Source organism: Cladophialophora bantiana (assembly GCF_000835475.1).
Source record: "Cladophialophora bantiana CBS 173.52 unplaced genomic scaffold supercont1.6, whole genome shotgun sequence".
Taxonomy (NCBI): domain Eukaryota; kingdom Fungi; phylum Ascomycota; class Eurotiomycetes; order Chaetothyriales; family Herpotrichiellaceae; genus Cladophialophora; species Cladophialophora bantiana.
This window is the reverse complement of record NW_015971580.1, coordinates 382,564-403,129: the sequence shown is the minus strand read 5'-3', so window position 1 is coordinate 403,129 and position 20,566 is coordinate 382,564. Positions and strand designations below refer to the sequence as shown.

The window sequence follows — 20,566 nt, the reverse complement described above, 5'->3', positions numbered from 1 at the left end:
TGAGGGCAATTGGCCCCCCCACTCCACTCTGCAGCGTGCAATTTCCATAGCGCGTCTTTGAGCGCGTCTTGAAGCGTATCGGGTGTGCATGGCTTCTCGTCTGGAATATTCCTGTGGCTTTACAAGACAGACATAGCTGCACGGAGTAGAGTACGGAGTATTCAGGACCGTGACAATGGCGGAGGTGACGACGAAGAAAAGAGGTCGTCCTGCGAAGAAACAGAGTCCAGGGAGCGAAGTAAATTTGCATCATGATAGCACAGACGTGGGTGACATTGTTCCCCTCCCAACAACACGATCCAAGGCATCTTTAGCTTCGACGACGACGACGACAACTCCCATTGAGGAGGTGGCTGAGGCGTGCACGGGAGAGAAGACGAAAGCTTCGGCGTCGGCCAAGAGGAAAACCCCCGTGATCAAGAAGACTCCGGATTCGGCGACTCCCTCTGTATTGAAGACCCGCAAACCTCAAGCAAAGCCAAAGTCCCTCGCCAGCCCACACGAACTCTCTGCGCCAGTGCCAGAAGGAAGGAAAAAGGCAAAAGCTGCGCCTAAGAAAGCAGGAGCCTCATCCGAAGAAAGCAAGACTCGACTGGCACAGGAAAAGCAGCCAACAACAGCGACGGCAACGACACCAACTGCTGAGCTTGTATATCCACGACAATCCATGTCCAAGATCCTTGACCAGGCCAAGGCGTTCTCGAGACAATCGGAGCAGCTGCAGCTGGATCTCGTACAGCTGGTGGGACAGAAAGAAGCTGCTTATGCTCAGTGTCTATCGTCGCAGCACGTCCAACCCGATACAAAGGCGACACCGACACCGACATTACAGGCGTTTTCCGACGTGGACACGCTTCGTATTCCGGCTGATGTATCTTCCTCGATGGCTCCTTTGAGAAGAGGGACGGCGAGCACGGCGCCACGCCCAGCACCGTGTCTGAATGCGAATCCTACCTTGACGAGTGAATCAGCACATGCATTTTCAACACAGACCGTCGTTTCTCTCAGCCAACAACAACAACAGCAACAGCAACCTCCACATTCCCACCCACATCCGCCGTCCTCGTTGCTGTCGTCTCCCATCGGCCCTTCTCAAAACCCCCAGCACCAGGTCCGCCCGTATTCGTCCACAAAGGCACTTCCCATGTCCACCACAATCGCCCTGGCCGCCCGTCAGCACAACGCGACAGGCCAGTCATTTGGCTCAAAGCCTTCAATGCCACCACGACCGACCATCCCTCCAGAGGTGCCTCGTGGACCGAAATTGTCTGAACTTCCGCTCGAACAACTGAAGAAGGACCCTAGGTACCGGAAGGCGTCGACGCGGTACACCACTTTTGTCGTGGCACTGCCGTTTGCCATTGTGACGAGTTATTTCCTATGGGAGAGGTGTAAGTTGCGTCGTCCCTTCTTTCTATCTTCGTGCAACGACTTCCATGGCTGTTGTCCTGATCCCCGCCGTCTGGCCTTGTCTTTTTTTCTCTATATACTCTCCAAACTTTGAGTACCAGCACTTGATGGAGGTGAATTGCTAACGCACACCATCAATCTTGGTGGTCGTTGACAGATCGCGAGCACCAGGCGTACTTGAAAGTTCGGGATGCCAGAGCCAAGGGCCAGGACCCTGGAACAGAAGGTCCAGCCTCGACGCCAGCGCCAGGACAGCACGATCGGGAATGACAAAGGCCTCTAAGATCGACAGGCAGCCGATACAGCACAGCCCTCTCGACAGGGGGAAATGGCCCTTCGCGCGTTCTAGAGAACCGGGCATGCATCTGTGGTACGACAACGGAGAAAAGGAGATACGCTCCGAGGGTTAGATTGATGATTTCCTCCCCCTGACAGCCTTTACATCTGCATCGACATCGACATCGGCATGGGTATGGGCATGATTACATTTGCATTCCCGAGTCCAAGAAACCACACTCAGCACAGCTTGTTCCATGTCGGTGGTGCAGTACCCCACGAACAAGACGAGAGCAGAGACCAAGCGACTGCTGGAAGGAACAAAGGGCCTTGATCAACTTTCTGTATGTGGCCCCATCGCTCTCTGCCCACCGCGCTTGGGACCGCGAAGGGAATGGAAGGTGAAGCAGGGTTAATGTGAGATGACTTGTTCATAGCTGGGGTGGGAAACAGGAATGCGAATGAAAATGTCTCTGCTCAGTCGCTCGTCGCTTGTTCCTAACGTCAACGATTGCCGTCGATGAAGTGCAATGCAATGCAACGCATGAATCTATCCCGCCAGATTATTCCGCGATGTTGAAGTTAAGCTCCACGTTAATACACGCCATGCCACCGCTCTCGACGCTTCTACCTGCATGGGCATACAGCACAAGTCACGATGGGCCTCCTCTGGCTCTGGCTCTGGCTCCTCATGACGCTAGCACGCCCCGAGCGCTGTTCAATCAATCGATCAATCAATCGGGTAGTTAAGCAATCAATCCACGTCTCAGAGGTATATACGTCCTCATACCGGCACTTGGACTCTTACTCGTAGGTATATGGCGTTGTGTCGGATCGTACTTCATACCGGAGGTGGGAACTACTAGCTGAAATGCAACATCCCCCCCCCTCGTCCCTGATAACCCAGAAGGCAGAGAGAGAAAAAGAAGAAAAGAACGCTTGGGGGGATTCCCTCCCCGCCTTTTGGGCGAGTATGTTTCGTCTCTCCTCTTCCCTGTCTGGTAGTCTATTGTAGAGGATTTTTTCCTTGTCTTCATTGCGTTGCCATCCATGCATGCATGCATCTCCTACTGATGCCGGTGCGTTCTTCCATTTCATTTCATGTCAACTTCGTCTTGTCCTGTTTCTCTGGGGCGCGGTATCTAGTTCGATGGGCACACTCCCCACTCCTTATTCCACTCGCTCTGCCACATGGCAATCGACATTCTCGGACCACTGGCTGAGAAACAGAACCCGAGTCCTCTCTCTGGTGGCCCGTTACAGCTTGCTCTCGAACGAACATGCGCCCTCCCATGCGTCGCCGGCCTCGAGCTTCGTCCATGAACTAACGCACCCTGGCTCGATGCAGAGATATCTCTTCCACCCGTCCTTGGGTTCAAAGTCGCCCATACCATTGATCTTGTCCTCCCACCCGTTCCACACCGTCACGTCGGGCAATGCGTCCCGGGTGACCACGAAGGTGTCCTTTCCGTCTTCAGTCACAGTCAAGGGCACGAGGGTGTTGTCTTTGGGATCCGTGGGAGGAGTGTAGACGCGGTCCGTCTCGCCCGTGAATGAGAGCGACGGAGAGTCTTCGGTAAAGGTCTGGGCGGAGCGGACTTTGTCCACGTAAGGTGAGGATTGAAGACCTCGGACGGCGGTCTTGTAGATGTCCTTGGCCACAGTTAGTAACGAATGCTCTTTCTTCGTACTTCGACTTCGCCATCTTACCTTGACAGCCAGGTATGTGTGGAACAAACACTGAAACTCAAACGACTGCTCTCCCTTGTTCTGCACATGCATTTGGCACTCCAATTTCCCCTTGCCCAGAGTCACGCTGTACACCAATCCAAACTCGTAAGGCCACTTCGTCCGTACACTCTCGTCAAGCATCGAGGAACTCAATCCAAAATCCAATTTGACACTGTCGTCCGCCTTGCGTCCCAGCGATTCACTGCTGCTCTTGCCCAGAAACTCCCAGTAGCTGTTCCTCGCAAACCCATGTTGAGGCAGCTGACCAGTCGCGTGGGATTTTGGAGGAGGCCCAAATACAGGAAAGACGAGTGGGACGCCGCCGCGGATGGGTTTGGAGCCGTCTAGGGCTGCGGCCGAGGAGAGGAAGAGTTGTTCCGCACCATTGGATGTCTTCCAGGATGTGACGGTGGCTCCGTACAGGTAGACTGTCACCGAGTCTCCGCTGGGGAGCCGTGCCGTGAGCACATTGTCTGAGAGGTCAACGACGGGTTGGGCCATCAGGGGAGAGACTGGAATGGAGGAGGGTTTGTGTTTGCGTTCCATTGCTGAAGAGGCGGTGGGGGAGGGGCAATGATTAATGAAGAGGGCGTGTGAGGGCGAAGAGTCGTGGAGATCCTATTTGCTCAGGCTGAGGACAAATAACTGTTATGTCAGCCGTCTCTGGCTGAGAGGATGCAGAAGAGGGTTTGTCCAAAGGGGAAAACGCATCAAAACTTGCGACTTGGTCTGTTCCATGCATTGAACGAGACACGAAAAGATGCCCTTGACGTGACTTTCGATTGGTTGGTTGCTTGGTCGCAGCCCTGGCGAGCTATGACGCATTCAGCCCCATCAGCCTCGCCCAGCCTTGCCATGGAAGTGGAGACTCTCAGTTGACTCGTCGTCTCAATGCTGTCATTCTCCCAATTCTCTGACCACGTCCAACAGATCACCCGGTACACTGCCTTTTCTCTCTGTCGATGGGCTCCTCAGCTTCCAAGGTCGCCGCCAGAGCTGGAGGAGGTGCAGCCCGCCGCAAATATCCTTCGACACCCTCCATCGTCAACTCCGCACATTCACCTACCCATGCAGCAACAGAACCCGCGCCTGCAGTTGAAGTTCGCCCCAGTCCAACCGCCGCTCCTCCCGCAGGCGAGAAGTCAGAACATGTAGAGCTCGATGCACGAGATCCGCAATTTGGCTTGGCATTGCGCCGGGTGGGTGCAGCCAGACCGGTGACAGAGAGAAGACCCGACGAAGACACATTCCCAACCTCGAGCCAGCCAATGCATTCCGGTCAGAACATCTTCCCCTCTGACGAGAATAATCCAGCCATGATGCTTGTCCGGGCCAGGAAAAGAATCGGTGCTCAATGGGAATCGGAGATGGAAAGCCAAGGTCGACCCGGCTTCGCGGGCAGGACGCTGTTGAGCGCAAAGGATATCAAAGAGGCTTTGACGTTAAGAGATGAAGTGGGCAAGACTCGGCAAGAGGCAGAGAGGCAGTTGAGACTGAAACCGGGAACACTTGACCAATTAGTGCCAAAAGGTGTTGTGGCAAATGTTTGAAAATGGGCATCATCAACAATGAAATCGTGGCAGGCCAGCGGATGTAAAGCCAACTCGGGAGCCGCAATCTTTTGGCTCCGGGATTCGCAAATCCCCACTCACTCCAAACAGAGGCGTCGCGAATACAGAGCTTCAATTAAGGCTGTGTTTTGATCAAAGTCCTGACGACGCCATCCATGATACTCATTTCAGCCAGAAAAGGACACAACCCGGACCTGCTGAACCAGTGGATGCCTCTAGAGACTCATTTGCATGGACCTCACCAATATGCATTCAGGGCGCGGACCTAAGAAATGTGGCGGGAAGAGATGTTCCACCCTAGTCGGGAACACACAGGAGATCCGAGCGACGATGAAGCTGTCTCTGAATGTTCCAGCACTTATAAAAAAAACCCCTTTCATTGTTACATTCCGGATGGGATCTGCGATTTTTGACAAGATTCCTGAAAGGGTGAGACAGTCCGTCAGTACATGATAAACTCTCAGACAGCTCTCAGACTACCTGGGCGAGGAGGGCGGCGACTCGGAAGACGTGCTTGCCCATGGACGTTGACGACGACTATTACAACGACCTCGATGGGTCAGACATCGAGAATGGCTAGGTATGTAGACGTGGGCCTGTGAGCGGATGAACGATCACGTCAACCTCGAACACCATTCATCACCATACGGCACGCGAGTTTGACAACAGAAGATGCAAACTACAGCTGATCAAAGAGTTGATGAATCTTGTAATAAGTTGATGCAGACATTCTATACCTGGAGTTAATTGCGGGGAGGACAGATTGTGTTAAAGGCTCATTCCTCGTATGGGTATATGTGTATATATATTGTATCACCTCATAGGATGCAACAAATTGATCTCACAACATACCTCCAAATCCCATCCTTTGGTTCGCTGCTTCGCTGAATTTTCTCAAGGTCTGAAAATCTTGAGAGCGCCGCCATCTTTTCTCTCGCTGAGGGCATTTTCAAGCACTCCCAGGAGCCTTGCATTGGTTCTGTGCACTCACAACTTCCCGCCCATGGCCCTCTTTCCGATCCCCAACTGCTCCTGTCCCCGAACGAGATCCTCTATCTCAATCTCACTCGTACACAGGATGCACGTATCCTCCAACGCCGGAACGCGGTACTTCATGTTCACGGCCTGGTAGTCTTCCGAGGCCAACATGTCGGCGAAATGCATGATTGAGGGATAGCTTGCGAGGGCGAATTCGTCCCACTTGCCGCCCGACTGTTCTGGCGGGTTCTGGTGCGTGATGTTGCCGACCAGCTTGGCGTTGCCGCCGCGGCGGGAGCCTATGGACTCGGCGAAGGCGGCGCCGTACGTCAGGTACGACGGCTTCATGCCCGGCTTGAAGGCCAGCAGGTTGAGCATGGACAGGGGCGACTGGCCCGCGTTGGTGCGCGAGAACTGTTGGATCCACGACTGCAGGTCCGCGCTGAGCTCGAGGGTCTGCGACGTGGCCGCTAGCCGTGGTTTGTCCAAAGAGCCTGTTAACGGTGGAACATCCGACGCGGGCGGATGCAAGAGCTTGTCGTTTCTCGACGGGAAGTCGGTGGTCAAACGGCTAGGGATTCCCGTCGAGCAGCTCCACTGACAAGCTATCTTCTCCTTCAGAGACGAAGGAAGGGGATCAGCTCCGAGCACGATGAGCAAGATGTCCCACGGCTTCCGTGGGCGAAGCAATGCTCCGGCGTCGATCTTGGTTGGCGTGATGATCCAGCGGACCACTTTCGAGATCACTAGCGGCGTGAGGGGGGAGGATTTGACGGAGCCGAGGAAATCAACCAAGGGAGTTGAAGGGGTGAGAGAGATGAGGTGGATCGTTGCGAGTGGCATCTTCGCGACTTTGCGAAGACGGAGAGCTTCCCTGTATATGTTTCTTCCTGGGAGAGTGAGAAGACCCGATTGAGGAGAGGGCCAGGGAATCGACGGTCACAGCAGCAGCAAGAGGGGTCAGGGACGGAGAGGGAGGATGAGCAGAGAGTCGTTTTATGCGAATTGTCCAGGTTAGAGACTTACTTATGTAGTCCGTATCTTGAGCTCGATTACTCGATCATGGGGAGGTGATGAACAGAGAGAGCCTCGGCAGAGAACGAGGTATCCGTTCTGTCCGTATACAAGTGGGGCTTGAGGCTGCGCCATCTAAAGTGGTCGAGGATTTTTATTTTTCTCTCCGCAATTCTCAACTCTCAAGCTGGACCGACCAACGAGCCGCTCTCGCTGAACGAGGCAGACTACTCCGTACACCCGTGCGACCAATTCTCTTGCGCCGAATATGAGTTGAAAACTCGTCGTCAATCTCCTCGTCGTCCATCAGACCTCAGTTGGGACCGAGCACATTTCCACTCATTCGTCCATTGCATCCTAATCAATCTCAGTCTCGACGATGGCTTCTTCAGCAGGCCTCACACCTCTACCCACCTCCGTGCACCACTCTACCACCCGCCTCACTCACTCTGAGGCGCACTCCTTTCTCTCCGCATTCCTCGACCGTGCAGAAAATGACGCCGCATATAGACCGGACAGCACACTTACGGAGCGTGGGCCCCAAGCACTGTCGAGTGGATCCACGCCCAATTTGACGCTCAGTCATTTAAAGAGGATCCTAAGCGGGATGGAAGGCAAACGTATCGGTGGAAGCCTCGAACTAGAGAAGGAAACGGAGGGGAAAGGCGACAATACTGCGGACGAAGATTTCGAAGGTTCCGGAGAGTCAGACCAGAATCAGACGCCGCGGAAGAGGGGGAGTCAGAAACGCCCCTTGGACGAAGACGATGCCGGGGACGCGGACCAGCAAGCCCCCAAATCCAAGAAACAGAAACGAAAAATCGTCTACTCTCTCGACGCCGAACCCATCGACGACCCGACTGACGGCGCGGTCCTTGGAGCCGAGACTCCAGATCAAGATCAAGCAGAGGACGGCTGGCAAGATGCCGAAACATACGCCCTCGCCCAGACCCAATTGGACGATAGCAACGCAGCCAGAACTGAACACAAGGGTGGATTCGACGGAGACGAAAACGCCGAACAAGAATTGGAAACCCAAGAATCGACAGGGGTCAATAATGCCAGTGCAGTCGAGAATATGGGGCATACGCCAGGAAAGAAGCGGAAGCTGCTCGGCGGCGATGAAGGTGTAAATGGAGACCGGCAGGAGCAGAAGGTGGAGAGAAAGAACGCGAAGGACCCGGATCTGCCCGAGAGAACAGCGGGCAAGAGCAACCAGGAGCTGAGTAAAGAGGAGAGAAAGAAAATGAAGAAGATGCGACGGAAGGACGAGCAGAGGGAAAGACAGCAGCAGAGGGAGCAGAGGAATAGGGCCCGGTAGAAGCAGGAGATTGATGAGATATCACTTGGGTTTGGCTGGGAGGGCGAGTGGGCGAATAGGTCCAAGGGACAACCGACTCTGCCTGGAAAGGCGGGTTACGAAAGTCGACGATAATGGCATTCGATTACATTGTGGCTATCGCTTTGGAGCTCACACTTCTGAAAGTCCCTGCACTGACTCTCAGAAATATCCAAGTACTTGCAGAGGAAGTTGCAAGAGCAGCAGCAACAGCAACAGCACGACATCAATCCTCACACATTCCAAGCATCTCATTCAACACGCTCCCTTTCACCTGGTCTTCTTTCCCTCCCTCCCGCTACTCTGCCTTTTCACCGTCGGACTCGAAGCTTCCTGTTCCTTCCTCTCTCGTTCCGCCTTTTCCTTCGCCTCAAACTCTCTTAGGGCATTTTCATCCGTCCGGTCCGCGTACCACTGGCCGACCTGCAACACCAACACGCCCACGAGCACGAGCGCCAGAATGGTGTTGCTGGCCGCCAACACCTTGAGATTGTCTTCCCGCCCAAGCACACTGTCCCCCGTATTAACGTCATAGCCACGCGAATTGACATCGTCAAGTTCATCTTGCGTCAATGTTTCCATGCCCAGTCCGTATGTACCCTCGTTGACAATCCTCAGTCCCTTGACAATATTCGCAATGTACACAATGACCGCAACCATGTACAGCACCAAACTGCCCCCGTCGAAGAGCACATTGGACTCGCTGGGCTTGTACAGTTTAATAACAAGGCCTAGGATGCCGACGCCAAGCATCATATGTAGAATCCGCACAATCAGGTTTGGCGCATTGTGGAGGAGTTTTAGATGTGATTCGATGGCGTCAAAGTGAGAGGGAGGTGTGGGCAGCGAGGACCACAGGAGCGGGTAGTCATAGGGGAAGAGGGAGAAGAGGATGCCCAAGAAGAAGGACACGGCTGCATCACGGTCATGTCAGTGCTCTCCTGTAGACTTGGGTAGGGAAGATTAGGACGCTCTTACGGCAGATGATGAGGAAAGTTGCGAATGAAACGGAAGGCATCTTGATTTCGAAATTGTGGTCGCAAACTCGAGTCACTCGAACAATAAATGAACTTGAGCGGAAAAGTGCGCTTGAATATAGTTCGCAATTGAAACAATCCAGCTACCGCCAATGTAGACACCCTGTCGCGGAGGTGTGAGAGGATAGTATGTTCGCAGCTGAGTCTCGCCGATTCGCGCCGGGTCGGAAGATGCGTATCAACGGGCAGGGAGAGTCTCCGAAGAAAGAAAATAATAGAAACAGACGCGCTTCTCGGAGGGGCGAAAGAGCCTCGAATTTATGTGCAGAGATAATCAAACGGAGAGCTGCGGCGGATTAGGAAGCGAGCACACATGTGGCACAGGAAATGCTCGACGACCGAATTTGGCGCAGGATGATGTTGCATTCGCTGCGGCATCGCTAGGTCTCGACAGAACAGCGCGCAGCGATAACGATAAGGCTGCCAAGCCGGAGGATGTATTTATCCGGACCCGAGCACGGAGTAGAGCACGAGAGCACTTCAAGTTTCTTTCCCAGCTCCATAACCCAACGTCCTATGGACAGCTCGACAGCTAGGCAGATGGCAACAATGATCTGCTGGATGCGTGCTGTTAGCCTTGTATATGCCTGGGCTTCCTCCACGGCGATGAGCCGTGATCGTAACTCGAACTGGAGATACTGATGAGCTAAGCTCCAGGCTTGCCCTGGTGCCCTCCTTTGCTTCCCAACCCAATGGGAAGACTCCACGCAGCGAGGTCTAAGGCTGTGCAGATGGACGTCGACGACCTCAGAATCTGGGCGCATCGGGGTTTGCTCCTACCCTTGCAACGGACGACGAGAGAGGCTGAGATGGGTTAGCTCCATCGGCGCTCTCAGCTTCATTGATTTTCTTCCTTCCTTCCCCTCAATTCCCCCTATTCTCCTTGTCAGCCCTTCCCAGCCCTAGACAATCTTCTGTCGAAGGCGGCAATCAAATGGAACCTGTAGGATTTGCTGCATCCCTACCAACATTAACATCCCCGCTGACCTAGGTCTCCACGGTGATGAGAGAGCTGAGAAGGAATGATGGCGAATGTCCAGCACCTCTGGCACGCTTGGCATCTGCCGTGTCAGAGCTCGAATGCCTCGTTGCTTATGTGAAGGATCTCGACGAGGCGCGCCTGAAGGATCACGGAGGCCTTGATAGGAGGCTTGTCGAAGACTCTTAAGGTTTTTAGTACAGAAATGCGTACAGGATCTATCGGAAATCCAGCAAAAATTGACGCAGCTTTACCCTTATGCAATAAATAATATTCGGGCGAAACTAAGAAAGGCTTTGAAAAGAGTAAACCATCACCGTGAAATCAATGATTGGGGGAGCCAAGTTCTACACTATAGCCAGCGTTTCTCCAATATCTTGATGAGAATTGGGACGTACGGCTTCATAACATACAACTCAGTTAATACTGTCTGACTTATATAGGAATGAAAATCGCCTCAACTCGAATGGACGTATTGGATCACTGGAACACGCCACAATGCTACAGTTTGGTCAAGTTGCCTCCCCGCTGAAGGACGTCCAATCATCCACAGCAACATTACCATCAATGTACGTGGATCTCCAATCTCAAAAAGCGATTGTGGATCGTATGGCAGTAAATCGAGAAGAAGAAAACCAATAGATCCACGCCAACCGACAAATTGTATCACCACAAGTTCTCGATTCCGTCCAACACCGGCAAGCCGCTCTTTCGGCATTTTCAGGCATTCACTCGGAGCTCGATGATATACGAGGAAACGTGGTATAAACATCACACATGTCGCGGCAAGACCAAAATATATTGGCTGATATTCTGACAGGCATCAAGGAACTTCAGCTTAATATGGTTGCTCTCAAACAGAAAACCTCGAGGATCCAGGACACCGAAGTCGATACTACAGCGCGGCAAGCCTCAGCTTCAATACTTCAGATGAACGACGCCTTTGCAGTCAGATTCCTGCAGCTCCTCCAATAGACCGAACAATCCGTAACCAAGATATCATCAACCGCACGGCAGACAATCATTAAAGATCTAGTGCAGATCTTGGATTACATGAGCGTGCTGATACAAAAGGGTAGCTCTCTTCCTGGGATGCGCTTCAGCGGATGGGACTCAAATGACCTTGAATGTGTACGAAGCATTTTTCAGTTGACTCAGATGTTGGAACTTGCTGGTCCTGATGGTCAGTACATCATATGCCTTATGTCTCCCCCATATTCATGGCCTGAGCAGAGTCGCTAATGTGCGTCGTAAAGCACCAAGTTATAATTCGCTCAACAGTATTTTGAGGACAAACTCCAACCGCTCAGCTTCAGTACATTTCCCACCGGAATCGTGCCCTCAAATCAAACAGCTGTAAGCACAATATTTGCAACGTTGGAGACATCGGTTGGACGGCTCGATTTACTTCTCCAACTGTCACAATCACATAAGGTTGGACATGTCACCTCTGAGAATGCCTTGGAATCCAAATTTCTTGCCAAAGTGTCGCTTTTACCAGGAGCGAATCTTTCCAGAAGACTCAGATCATATTTCGGTGCGAGCAACTACATTGTCTCGGTCGAACTGTTTTCAAACCGACCGGGCTATCCCTCAAAGCAATCAGGAGGAGCGATTCACGAGTGTTCCGCGTGGCAAACCGCGGCTCCCCCGAAGAAATGGCGGGACTCTTTGCAGATCGAGAAGCCTCAAGCACAGACTGCGATGAATACGGCCGGTCCCTACTTGGCTTAAGTATCAGCTGAATTACTGTAACTTGGCTCTAACATTGCAAGTGTGCTATGAGGAGATACAATGCAGCGATGGTCAAATACCTAATCAACTGTGGTGCAGATGTTGACGCATTCGAATCGATAGTTTTGCCCCAAGCACCAGTGCTTTCTTCGTAAGTTGAAACCAGATCTTCGAAAACCTCGATTGAAGTCCAGTAGCTATGGAGATGTCGTTATCTGTAGGTAGTCATCTCTCTTCGAGCGAGAATTGACTCGCCTCTGAAAGTGCGACGGCTATAACTCAGGCAGGGGCCGACTTTTCTGTCGCAAATGCAAGGGGAGTTGCTTTCGTAACGATCGTCCTTGCGCACTCGTCGATAATGAGTAAGTGACACTCTTACGGTATGTCAAGCGAACATGATATGCTCACTCAAGATAGCAAACTCTCTGAGCGATATTTGACAACATTGAGCCGTTTATGACGCCAAACTCGATCATGGACTCACAATGGACACCTCTGCAGATCTTGCTTGCTTATCGGCATGGGCATTCACTCCTTCCAAGTAGCCTCCAAAGTCACTTTTTGATATCAAGGTGAGCAGATCCGTGCGTCACTGTCGAAGACGGAGGAAACCGCCTGCATATGATTTTGAGCTCAGGGAAGTGCAAGGACAGGGAATTGGTATACGGCAGTCTTGTCACCAACAGACATCATGGAGAGTTAAAAGACATCCTAATACTCTTGGTTACTGCGGGTCCAAATGTCTTTGCGGTAAAACATTCCGAAGAGAGCGTTTCAGACATTGTTGTGAAGCATGGCTACAGCATGGAGTGGAAGGAAACTCTTGAAGAGTGCGGGTACAACGTTCTGAAGGTACTCAATCATGTCCATGGGCAGGACGATGTCCCTACCAAGGAGGTGCAGCGCTCTTCACTTCAGTTCGCCGAGTATCTCGAGGAGAGAAAGTCAAGGCTCCTCAATCTTGAAGTCGGGGAAGATGAGAGGCCTGCAGCTGTCTACCGAAGATATTATGAAGCGACTGTGCCAAATATCTATTTGTTCAGGAGGGTGGCTGGTGGACAGCGAGACGGAAGAAGACGAGGAAACCGGCAGCAACGGTGATGCCGAGAGCTTCGACACCGCACTAGAACTACTAATACAGGACACTTGATTGAACAGAGCATTACCAGGAGGCAAAGAATCTTCGCATCTCACCTAGTGGTGACTGCTATCCCGATCAATGTCGAACCTCTACTAGTTCAAGAAGCACTACCAATTCTCCTCGATTCGGTAGTTAAACCACAAATCGCCCGCGGTCTTTGCAGAAGATTCTACCCGGCATCGCTTTGTCGCAAGCTGATCGAGGCGGAAGATGCAATTCCGCGAGGGCAGTTTGGGCGAGCGGCGAGAGCGCGACAAAGTTAATGCAAAGGTGGTCAGTGACACTAACTGATGCATTATCGCCATCCTCAAAACAGGCTTTTCAAACAGGTGCAGCGGGCGAAGTTCAAACAGGTGGCACACCGGTTCGACAAAAGCACACATCTTCTGTGCATGGAGCGGCCACCCATGGAAAATGTGAAGCGGTGTCTCTGCATCTTTTGAACAAGTGGCACTCCCGCCTCAATGAAGCGAAGAGTTGGGCCCATGCCTCATGAAAGGGATGTCGTGCCCGCTTGCTTTCCACCACAGTGACCCAGAAGCTGGCATGGCTTGCAATGCTGCCTGGAACCTCAGTCTGGCTGGACGGCCCTGCTCGGCGCCCACCGCCGTCGAAGAGCGGAGAAACTCATTCAAGTCGCCGCTCAGGGAGGGAAAGGAGTTCATGCATACTATATCCCAGCAGTCACACTCTTCCCCGTCGACAATCAAATCACAGCGGGGGGAAGATGGAAATAGCGGGTGTGGCGAGCGAAGATCTCGGGCGACGGGCTCGACGAGCCGAGTCACCACCAGGTCTTCTTCGATGGCCAGCGTGAACTCTGATCTGTCGGGCAGCCGAAGGTGGACCTATGAGTGGCATAGGTCACAGAAGGGCACAACACCGTTGCACACAGAGACACAGCGATACACCAGAGCCAGGCCCGAAGCGGTATGTGCGTTATGCAAGCTGATCAAGAAACCTTTTGGCGAAGCTTTTAGGAGGTAGCGTGTAAGCGCGCTTCAATCGGCTCCTGATATGGCCATTGTGGGTAGACGAGAGTGGGTGGGAAGGCGAAGGATATGCGGACTTCAAGCCCCGTGTATGCAGAATATCGATAGTTTGGAGAATCTGGCAGGTGGCAGGACAGCAAGAAAGACCCTTGGCCAGAAACAGATCCATTAGATGTACTCGGTATGTATTATGCATGTAGATGTGCTTCGAGATGGGACACGCAAGCCCTAGCCTCATTAACGGCAACGCATCGCGTCCCTTTACTCTGTCTCGGCATGTACCATCCGTCCCTCACTCTCACCCTCTCCCTCGCTCCCCACCATTCATTCCTGTGAGCAGAACAAAAACAGAAACGGTCACATGTTCGGGTCAGGGAGCGATGTAGCTAGTTATCTAACTAGCTAGTGGCAGCGAGTAGTACATGACGCGTGATGAAAGGAAAAACAAGAGCCCCGGCACCACCACGTTTAGCTACATAGCCGGATGGGATGGGCGAGATGGGATGCAATGGACGGATTGCAACCTGATCGGACATGTTCTAACCAGTCACTAGCCGGTTAGTAGTATGCACAGGCACGGAGGATATAGGCAGCATGGCAGAAACACGGGACAGCCTGTCGATCTACCTCGTACCGACTCTATTGTTGCATTGATTGATTGATTGACGGACAGACAAGGAACGGGGACCATCATAACCACCATTGTCCCTTCCTCGGCTCCAGGAGCGAGCAACACTCTCACCGCGTCGCATAATGCCTACCTAGTACCTCCGGCACTTGTACGGTAGGTAGGTGAAGGTGCAACGAGGGCGGAGAATTAAGCGCTGGCCCCCCTTTCGGAAATGTCATTGCTGCCCACCCTCCACCATTGGCTGAACCAGCATCTTCCATAGGATCCACAAAGACTAAAAATAACGACAGGTGCCCTCTCACGGCTCCTCCAATCACAGCCACGCAGCACACACCAGTCTCAAACAGAGCCTGATCTCCACCTGAAACGACTGGCTGCGCGTGTTCGAGCAAGCGCCGGACCCACAAAAGCCATGTGCGGGGCCGTACACCGTGATAGCCCAATCAGCAAATCTCCTGCGACTAGCGCAGTTCCAGCGTTGCGGTACAGCGGGGCGTCCGGGCTCCTCCCGTGTCTCTCCATCCAATCGACGCCAGCTTCGAAGCACGCTAGAAGGTGCTTGGCGGTTTGAGGCGCAACACCCGGGTGCAAATTGGTTTTGTTGATCCCGGACGACCAGTGCGTTGGCAATTTGGGACTCAGGCGAGCAGGCGACAGCGTTGTTCTAAAAGGGGAGTGATGTCAGCTCTTGCTGCTTTTGCCACCCCTCCCTCCTTTTTCTCCTTGTTGGCTGGCAGGGGAGGGTTCCTGTGGCCCCCGAAATTCAAAAACCAGATTCAGGAGTCCCAAAGATTCGACTGGCGATTCTCCCGGTGACCCCCGTTGCTTCGACTAATGTACCTTCCGCCGTGATATCTGCGGGCGAGGTACTCCCCCATCAACAGCCCCCTGCATTGGACTAAAACCCACGGTCGCGGGGGCATACCTAGGTACAGGAAAACTTCTCTTGATTCCCCCTGAGAATCCTTGCACCTCCGTGGACAGCACGAACAGCTTGTTCTTTTCTCGGGTCAAATACGGCGTTCCCTCTGGGTTGATCGTGGGAAATTCTTCCCAACAAAAGTACGGAGGACTCAAAGCCCTTTTGCCAGTTGAACCCCTCCATCACCGCCCCAACGGCTGGACCACCCCATTGAGGCACGCGGCTATCCTGCCAATGGGGATAGGGAACCCGTCTTTCTGGCTGAACATGGGCACTTCATGGATGTTATACATAGTATATTCGTACACAGCTTGACAGCTCTCTCCAGCTCTTTGAGCCTATCCTACGTAATCCCGTGTGCATGCTCAACGAATCGAATGTCATCCATGGCCATACCGCCCAAGTGGATCGGTGATCGAGGAGCAGTCGTGGCCCACTCATATGGCGAGAACCTGCTGATGACTGGCGGCTGAAGATCCTGATGCCACGTTTTTCTCGAGCCTATTCTGCGTCCTTGGCCTGGGAGGGTCGTGGTACAGGACGCGCACTGGTTGACAACAACTCGACTCCGTATTGTAAACTTTTTCAAGATACTTTCATTCATTGGCTGATTTGTGTCTTGATTCCCAAGTGTGCGGGAGAGGACATGTCTTGTTCCGATGCCGCTCAGAATCTGGCGCATCAGTAAGCCCTTTTGCCCGGCTCTGACCGCAGGATCCGGCTGCGGAGAGAGAAAGTGGGTGTATCACCAAAACCCTTTCAAGTGCTTTTCAGAGTATCCGCCCCATAGCCAACCTCCCGGAATCGAAGAAGTTCGTAAAATAAAACCAAAATAGCCCGCCATATCCCATTCATGCAATGCCTGAAGTGCCAAAAAGGCCTCCTTCCACGTTTCAGTTCAACTCCTTCAGTTCGGTTCGTTGGTTCGGTGTCTCTTAACGCCAAGCACCGTCGCAGAAACACGTAGTGTGGTATCACGTATAATAAAACTAGTAGCAATGCATGTCGTAAACCCCATGATATTCCGTGTTCGGAGTGACTCACCAAGATGGAATATCATCTGTGAAGTCTCTCCGGAAATCCCATTAAAGCGCCATCGTATCAAGGCCATGTGGGTGGTCATTTCATCCAAAGGCAGGCGGGGAGGTGGTGACTGCCGGTGGGAGAGGGCTGGCCAATGCAGAAGGCGAAGTTGAGACAGATGGCTGTGGCTCGATCAGTGTTGAAGGGAAATCAACCGCCTTGATGCCAGTAATGTCTTTTGAGGTGGGAGGTGGGGGCATGTCTGTAATGTCGATTTTGCGTTTCTTGCCCTTCGGCGCAGGGTCGAGGGGCGGTGATCGCTTGTATGTCACTGTCCTCGACACGACAGAGCGAACATTGACGGTCTTGGAACATGCGCTCCTCGGCGCGTCAAAATACCGTCGAGTTGCGCTCTCACAGTTCCAGTCCGCGGGCGAGAATGGAGAATAGATACCGCCATTGCTCATGCCGCTCATGGCAGTCCGCGGCGATGGTCCGGATGTGGATGGAGAAAACGCTGGAGAATGTGGTATCCGCAAGCGCCTCAAGGGAGTGGGAGTTTTGCGAGCGTATGGAGTTGGTGGAACGGAACTGCATGGAGACTTGCGGCTTTCGCTTCGGCTAGAAGATAGACTGGAAGACGTAGACGCAACCGATATCATGGAGTGTCTTGTGCATGTCGACTCATCCGACATTGACCTCTGAAGTGTGCTGCTTACTGGCGGACTGGCCAGGACCGGAGTCAAAGCCTTAAGGAACTCGGTGTAGGCGACTGGAGGTGTAATTGGCGTCTTGAGATTCGCATTTTCTTGCTTGATCACCGCAGAGACGCATGAAATCGGGGTTTCGACAATCTCGGAGGGGAAAGAGGCGGTCTTGGGGGTCTGGAGAGGAGGGAGAACTGGTCTGGCCACCGAGGGCATCTTGACGTCGACAACGAGAGAGTCGGTCTTGGAAGGCCTTGCTGGCTGATGGCGATATGCAACGAAGGCAACTGACGGTCAAGAGCCTGACGGACGCCAGCGAAGGGAGGAGAGGGTCGTGCCGTGAAGAAGGGAAGGGAGGGAGAGAGAGAGGTGGATAGAACAAGCAGGGCAGGGCAGGCAACTGGGAGGAAAAGTGCAATCTATTTCTGGGAGACAGCAGCTTGCACAGCAGCGCCAACTCCTTCTTGCACTGGTACACAAATCTTGACCAGGATGAGGCCAGCTCTGTCACCGGAGCGTGCGCCAGGTGCAGTAGTCCTGTCGTCGGCTGGATGGCAGCAAGGGAGCGACGGCTGGAGGTCTTTCGTTGGCGCGTAACAGAAAGGTATCCGTGAGAGGGACTGGCGCGGCGGGGGGGATGAGAGTTGATTGCTTGCGATGAGAGTGGCCGACCTGAGGCGCCCGATGACAGTTTACGATTGACCCGACTCCAGGTGGGCCGCCGCAAATGATGAATGGTTGGATAGAGACTGACAGGTAGATGTAATACCGAGTTAGAGAGGGAGAGGAAAGAGATGGGAAGGCCGTCACTGACGAGTGGGCAGTGGGCAGCGGGCAGCGGGCGGGAAGTTCGATATGGACGGCGTTAAAACAGCGAGGGAAAGGCCCGTGTTGGTGGTGTTTGCCCTGTTGCCGCCGGGCGGCAAAAAGTGGAGACAGGGGGGCCGGTGGAGACGCCAGGCAATACAGGCAAGAACGGGCACAGAAGAGGCAAGACAGCGAGGCGGTGCCTTGGTGTCCTTGGTAGCGTTGGTTGGTGCTTGATTGGCCTCGAAGCGAACCAGCTCTTCTAGCTCGTCCGTTTCTGTCTGGCTCTCTGGGTGCTCTCGGTATGCTGATTCGTCACGGCTCCCTGTAGCTGTGACTCGCGAGCAAACACTGCAGTCGCCCAGCCGAATATTGGATCTGGCTGCCTTGCTGTGTAGGTTCCTGCCCGTGACTTTGCTGGTCGGCGTTGCGGTCAGCTCGTAGGGCTGTGCCTTGATAGGATGAAGCTCACAGTTCGGTGAACAAGATGTTCTTTTGGGGCTGTTTGCGCAGGATGCGCGCTGAGCAGCTCGGAAACGCCGCCTGGAGGCTAGGGAATAGAATGGCAACAACCGAGCGAACAGAGATGGAAAGAGATTTGTTCGATGGCCTCCCCGAAGCTATAGTACCAGGCGTCGAATTTATCTATTGTCCTCTTAAGCCGCTGACCACCTGGCCGTCCCAGTCGCTTGGTGTTGTTGCTACCTCGCTGGGTGCGTTACGCCCTCGGTCGTTTCTATGATTCGTTCCAGCTTCAAAGCAGACAACAAGGCCGACTGGTCAGCTTTTGTAGCCTTGAGCGCGCGGCATCTCACAAGGATGATCATGTCATGGACCTCGATTGGGCGCTATGGCATGTCCACTCACTGACTGGACAGGTCAATTTCTTCAATCCCATTCTCCTTCGACTCCTTGCTACTCGACCCCGCGCAATTCTGTCCGAGTCCAATGGCTTCAACTTCATCATTCCGCATTGAAGCAGGTTGCAGCTGTCTCAGATAGCCATGTGCGTCCTCCAATCAGCCTGTCAACTTGCTGCAAAAGGATTCCACTTTCGCGAAGAAGCCGCTCCAGGTGTGTGATGAAATTCAAGGAACTTAATAGATGACAATCTTGGTTCCCGTGGTGTGGCTGGAGGAAGATGTCATTTTCCTTCCACTAAGATAGGATGGAGGATTGGCTTTCCCCCGATACTGGCCACAAATACCCACTCAGCATCATGAATTCGTTACCCTGGTCCGGAAGGAAGCGGCATTGGAGGGCAGCCAATCGCGACGCCAGTCTGCCACCTGCTCGAGAAACACTCGCATGAAGCGAAGCGCTTTAGGGTGTGGAGGGCTGAACGTATGACTTGCAGGAGCCAACATAAGGATAGTGTGAAGACTCTTTCAGGTCCCATCGAGACATTTGATTGGCATTCTTTCCGAACCACGTTAAGAAGGGTATACCACATTGCTTCAATGACATTGCCTCAGCGAACCTTAAGGCTCCAGCCGGTACAAGGATCGAACAGTTCCTTGCTCTTTCCAACGTGGGACCCGGAATGTCTGTGCCGGTCACAACACCATGGCGCGGTCGAATCCCCAAGGGCTCGAGGATTCTGCTTTTCCTTCGCCTGTTCAGAGGATCCCAATTTTGGCTCTTGGCTCCTGGATGGCCTAGACTTCTCGTATACTCCCAATATTGTCATGGATGCCGAACGAAATCCTTCCATCTTTCCTCACTCCATCATTCCTACATGCTTTTCGCGTTGTACTTTTGACTAGAATCACATGCTTCTCGTGCAAGGATTTCTTGCCGCCCAAGCCCCTGAGATACGGACGTTCTGGTATTCGTCCAAGCATTGCGTTGGGCATTCTTCATCTTGCTGACTGTTACAGATGGGCGGAATGGAGGTCGGCCAGCGGCCCAAAACAAGCCTGGGTGATGTCTTTCCATGTGGACACGACATCACTAGGAAATTGGTGTCTACGAAGTAAGCAACATCCCTCTCAACCTTTCCATCTCCGCAACCGCCGCTCTTTTGTGACTTGCACGGCAGAGTAAGGCTCGCTGGCGCTTAAATGTGACAAGGCTGGGCTTGCTTGCCTCGGAAAACGGAGTATTCCACTTCATGCTTCTGGCAAAGTCAGGATGCGAACGACATCAAGTCGAGCCCAGGTGCAAAGCTGATAAGACTCGAGCAGTGAATTTCGTTGGTTCCTCGGATCCCTTGTCGCTCGGAAATGACTTGGACTAGGGAGCGCGCCCATGGGAACGAGATATACCAGCATA

At 53.1% G+C, this 20,566-nt stretch overlaps 9 protein-coding genes across 9 annotated transcripts; 5 read left to right on the top strand and 4 right to left on the bottom strand.

Moving 5' to 3' along the window:
* Positions 1 to 175: 175 nt before the first annotated feature.
* On the top strand, positions 176 to 1,680 carry Z519_04467 (uncharacterized protein; the record flags this gene model as incomplete). Its single annotated transcript, XM_016762213.1, has 2 exons — positions 176 to 1,391; positions 1,568 to 1,680. 2 exons carry the CDS (start codon positions 176 to 178, stop codon positions 1,678 to 1,680), a joined length of 1,329 nt encoding a protein of 442 aa, XP_016621160.1.
* A 1,263-nt stretch (positions 1,681 to 2,943) lies between these two features.
* Z519_04466 (uncharacterized protein) lies at positions 2,944 to 3,963 on the bottom strand (the record flags this gene model as incomplete). Its single annotated transcript, XM_016762212.1, has 2 exons — positions 2,944 to 3,339; positions 3,397 to 3,963. The coding sequence occupies 2 exons, from the start codon at positions 3,961 to 3,963 to the stop codon at positions 2,944 to 2,946; spliced, it is 963 nt and encodes a 320-aa protein (XP_016621159.1).
* Positions 3,964 to 4,379: 416 nt separating this feature from the next.
* On the top strand, positions 4,380 to 4,967 carry Z519_04465 (uncharacterized protein; the record flags this gene model as incomplete). The annotated part of the gene is made up of 1 exon (XM_016762211.1): positions 4,380 to 4,967. One exon carries the CDS (start codon positions 4,380 to 4,382, stop codon positions 4,965 to 4,967), a length of 588 nt encoding a protein of 195 aa, XP_016621158.1.
* Positions 4,968 to 5,975: 1,008 nt separating this feature from the next.
* Z519_04464 (uncharacterized protein) lies at positions 5,976 to 6,809 on the bottom strand (the record flags this gene model as incomplete). The annotated part of the gene is made up of 1 exon (XM_016762210.1): positions 5,976 to 6,809. The coding sequence occupies one exon, from the start codon at positions 6,807 to 6,809 to the stop codon at positions 5,976 to 5,978; it is 834 nt and encodes a 277-aa protein (XP_016621157.1).
* Positions 6,810 to 7,359: 550 nt separating this feature from the next.
* Positions 7,360 to 8,301, top strand: Z519_04463 (uncharacterized protein; the record flags this gene model as incomplete). Its single annotated transcript, XM_016762209.1, has 1 exon — positions 7,360 to 8,301. The coding sequence occupies one exon, from the start codon at positions 7,360 to 7,362 to the stop codon at positions 8,299 to 8,301; it is 942 nt and encodes a 313-aa protein (XP_016621156.1).
* Positions 8,302 to 8,589: 288 nt separating this feature from the next.
* Positions 8,590 to 9,337, bottom strand: Z519_04462 (uncharacterized protein; the record flags this gene model as incomplete). Its single annotated transcript, XM_016762208.1, has 2 exons — positions 8,590 to 9,233; positions 9,298 to 9,337. The coding sequence occupies 2 exons, from the start codon at positions 9,335 to 9,337 to the stop codon at positions 8,590 to 8,592; spliced, it is 684 nt and encodes a 227-aa protein (XP_016621155.1).
* Positions 9,338 to 11,112: 1,775 nt separating this feature from the next.
* Positions 11,113 to 12,069, top strand: Z519_04461 (uncharacterized protein; the record flags this gene model as incomplete). Its single annotated transcript, XM_016762207.1, has 3 exons — positions 11,113 to 11,283; positions 11,311 to 11,466; positions 11,617 to 12,069. The coding sequence occupies 3 exons, from the start codon at positions 11,113 to 11,115 to the stop codon at positions 12,067 to 12,069; spliced, it is 780 nt and encodes a 259-aa protein (XP_016621154.1).
* Positions 12,070 to 12,873: 804 nt separating this feature from the next.
* On the top strand, positions 12,874 to 13,170 carry Z519_04460 (uncharacterized protein; the record flags this gene model as incomplete). The annotated part of the gene is made up of 1 exon (XM_016762206.1): positions 12,874 to 13,170. The coding sequence occupies one exon, from the start codon at positions 12,874 to 12,876 to the stop codon at positions 13,168 to 13,170; it is 297 nt and encodes a 98-aa protein (XP_016621153.1).
* Positions 13,171 to 16,879: 3,709 nt separating this feature from the next.
* Positions 16,880 to 17,701, bottom strand: Z519_04459 (uncharacterized protein; the record flags this gene model as incomplete). Its single annotated transcript, XM_016762205.1, has 1 exon — positions 16,880 to 17,701. The coding sequence occupies one exon, from the start codon at positions 17,699 to 17,701 to the stop codon at positions 16,880 to 16,882; it is 822 nt and encodes a 273-aa protein (XP_016621152.1).
* Positions 17,702 to 20,566: the final 2,865 nt, after the last annotated feature.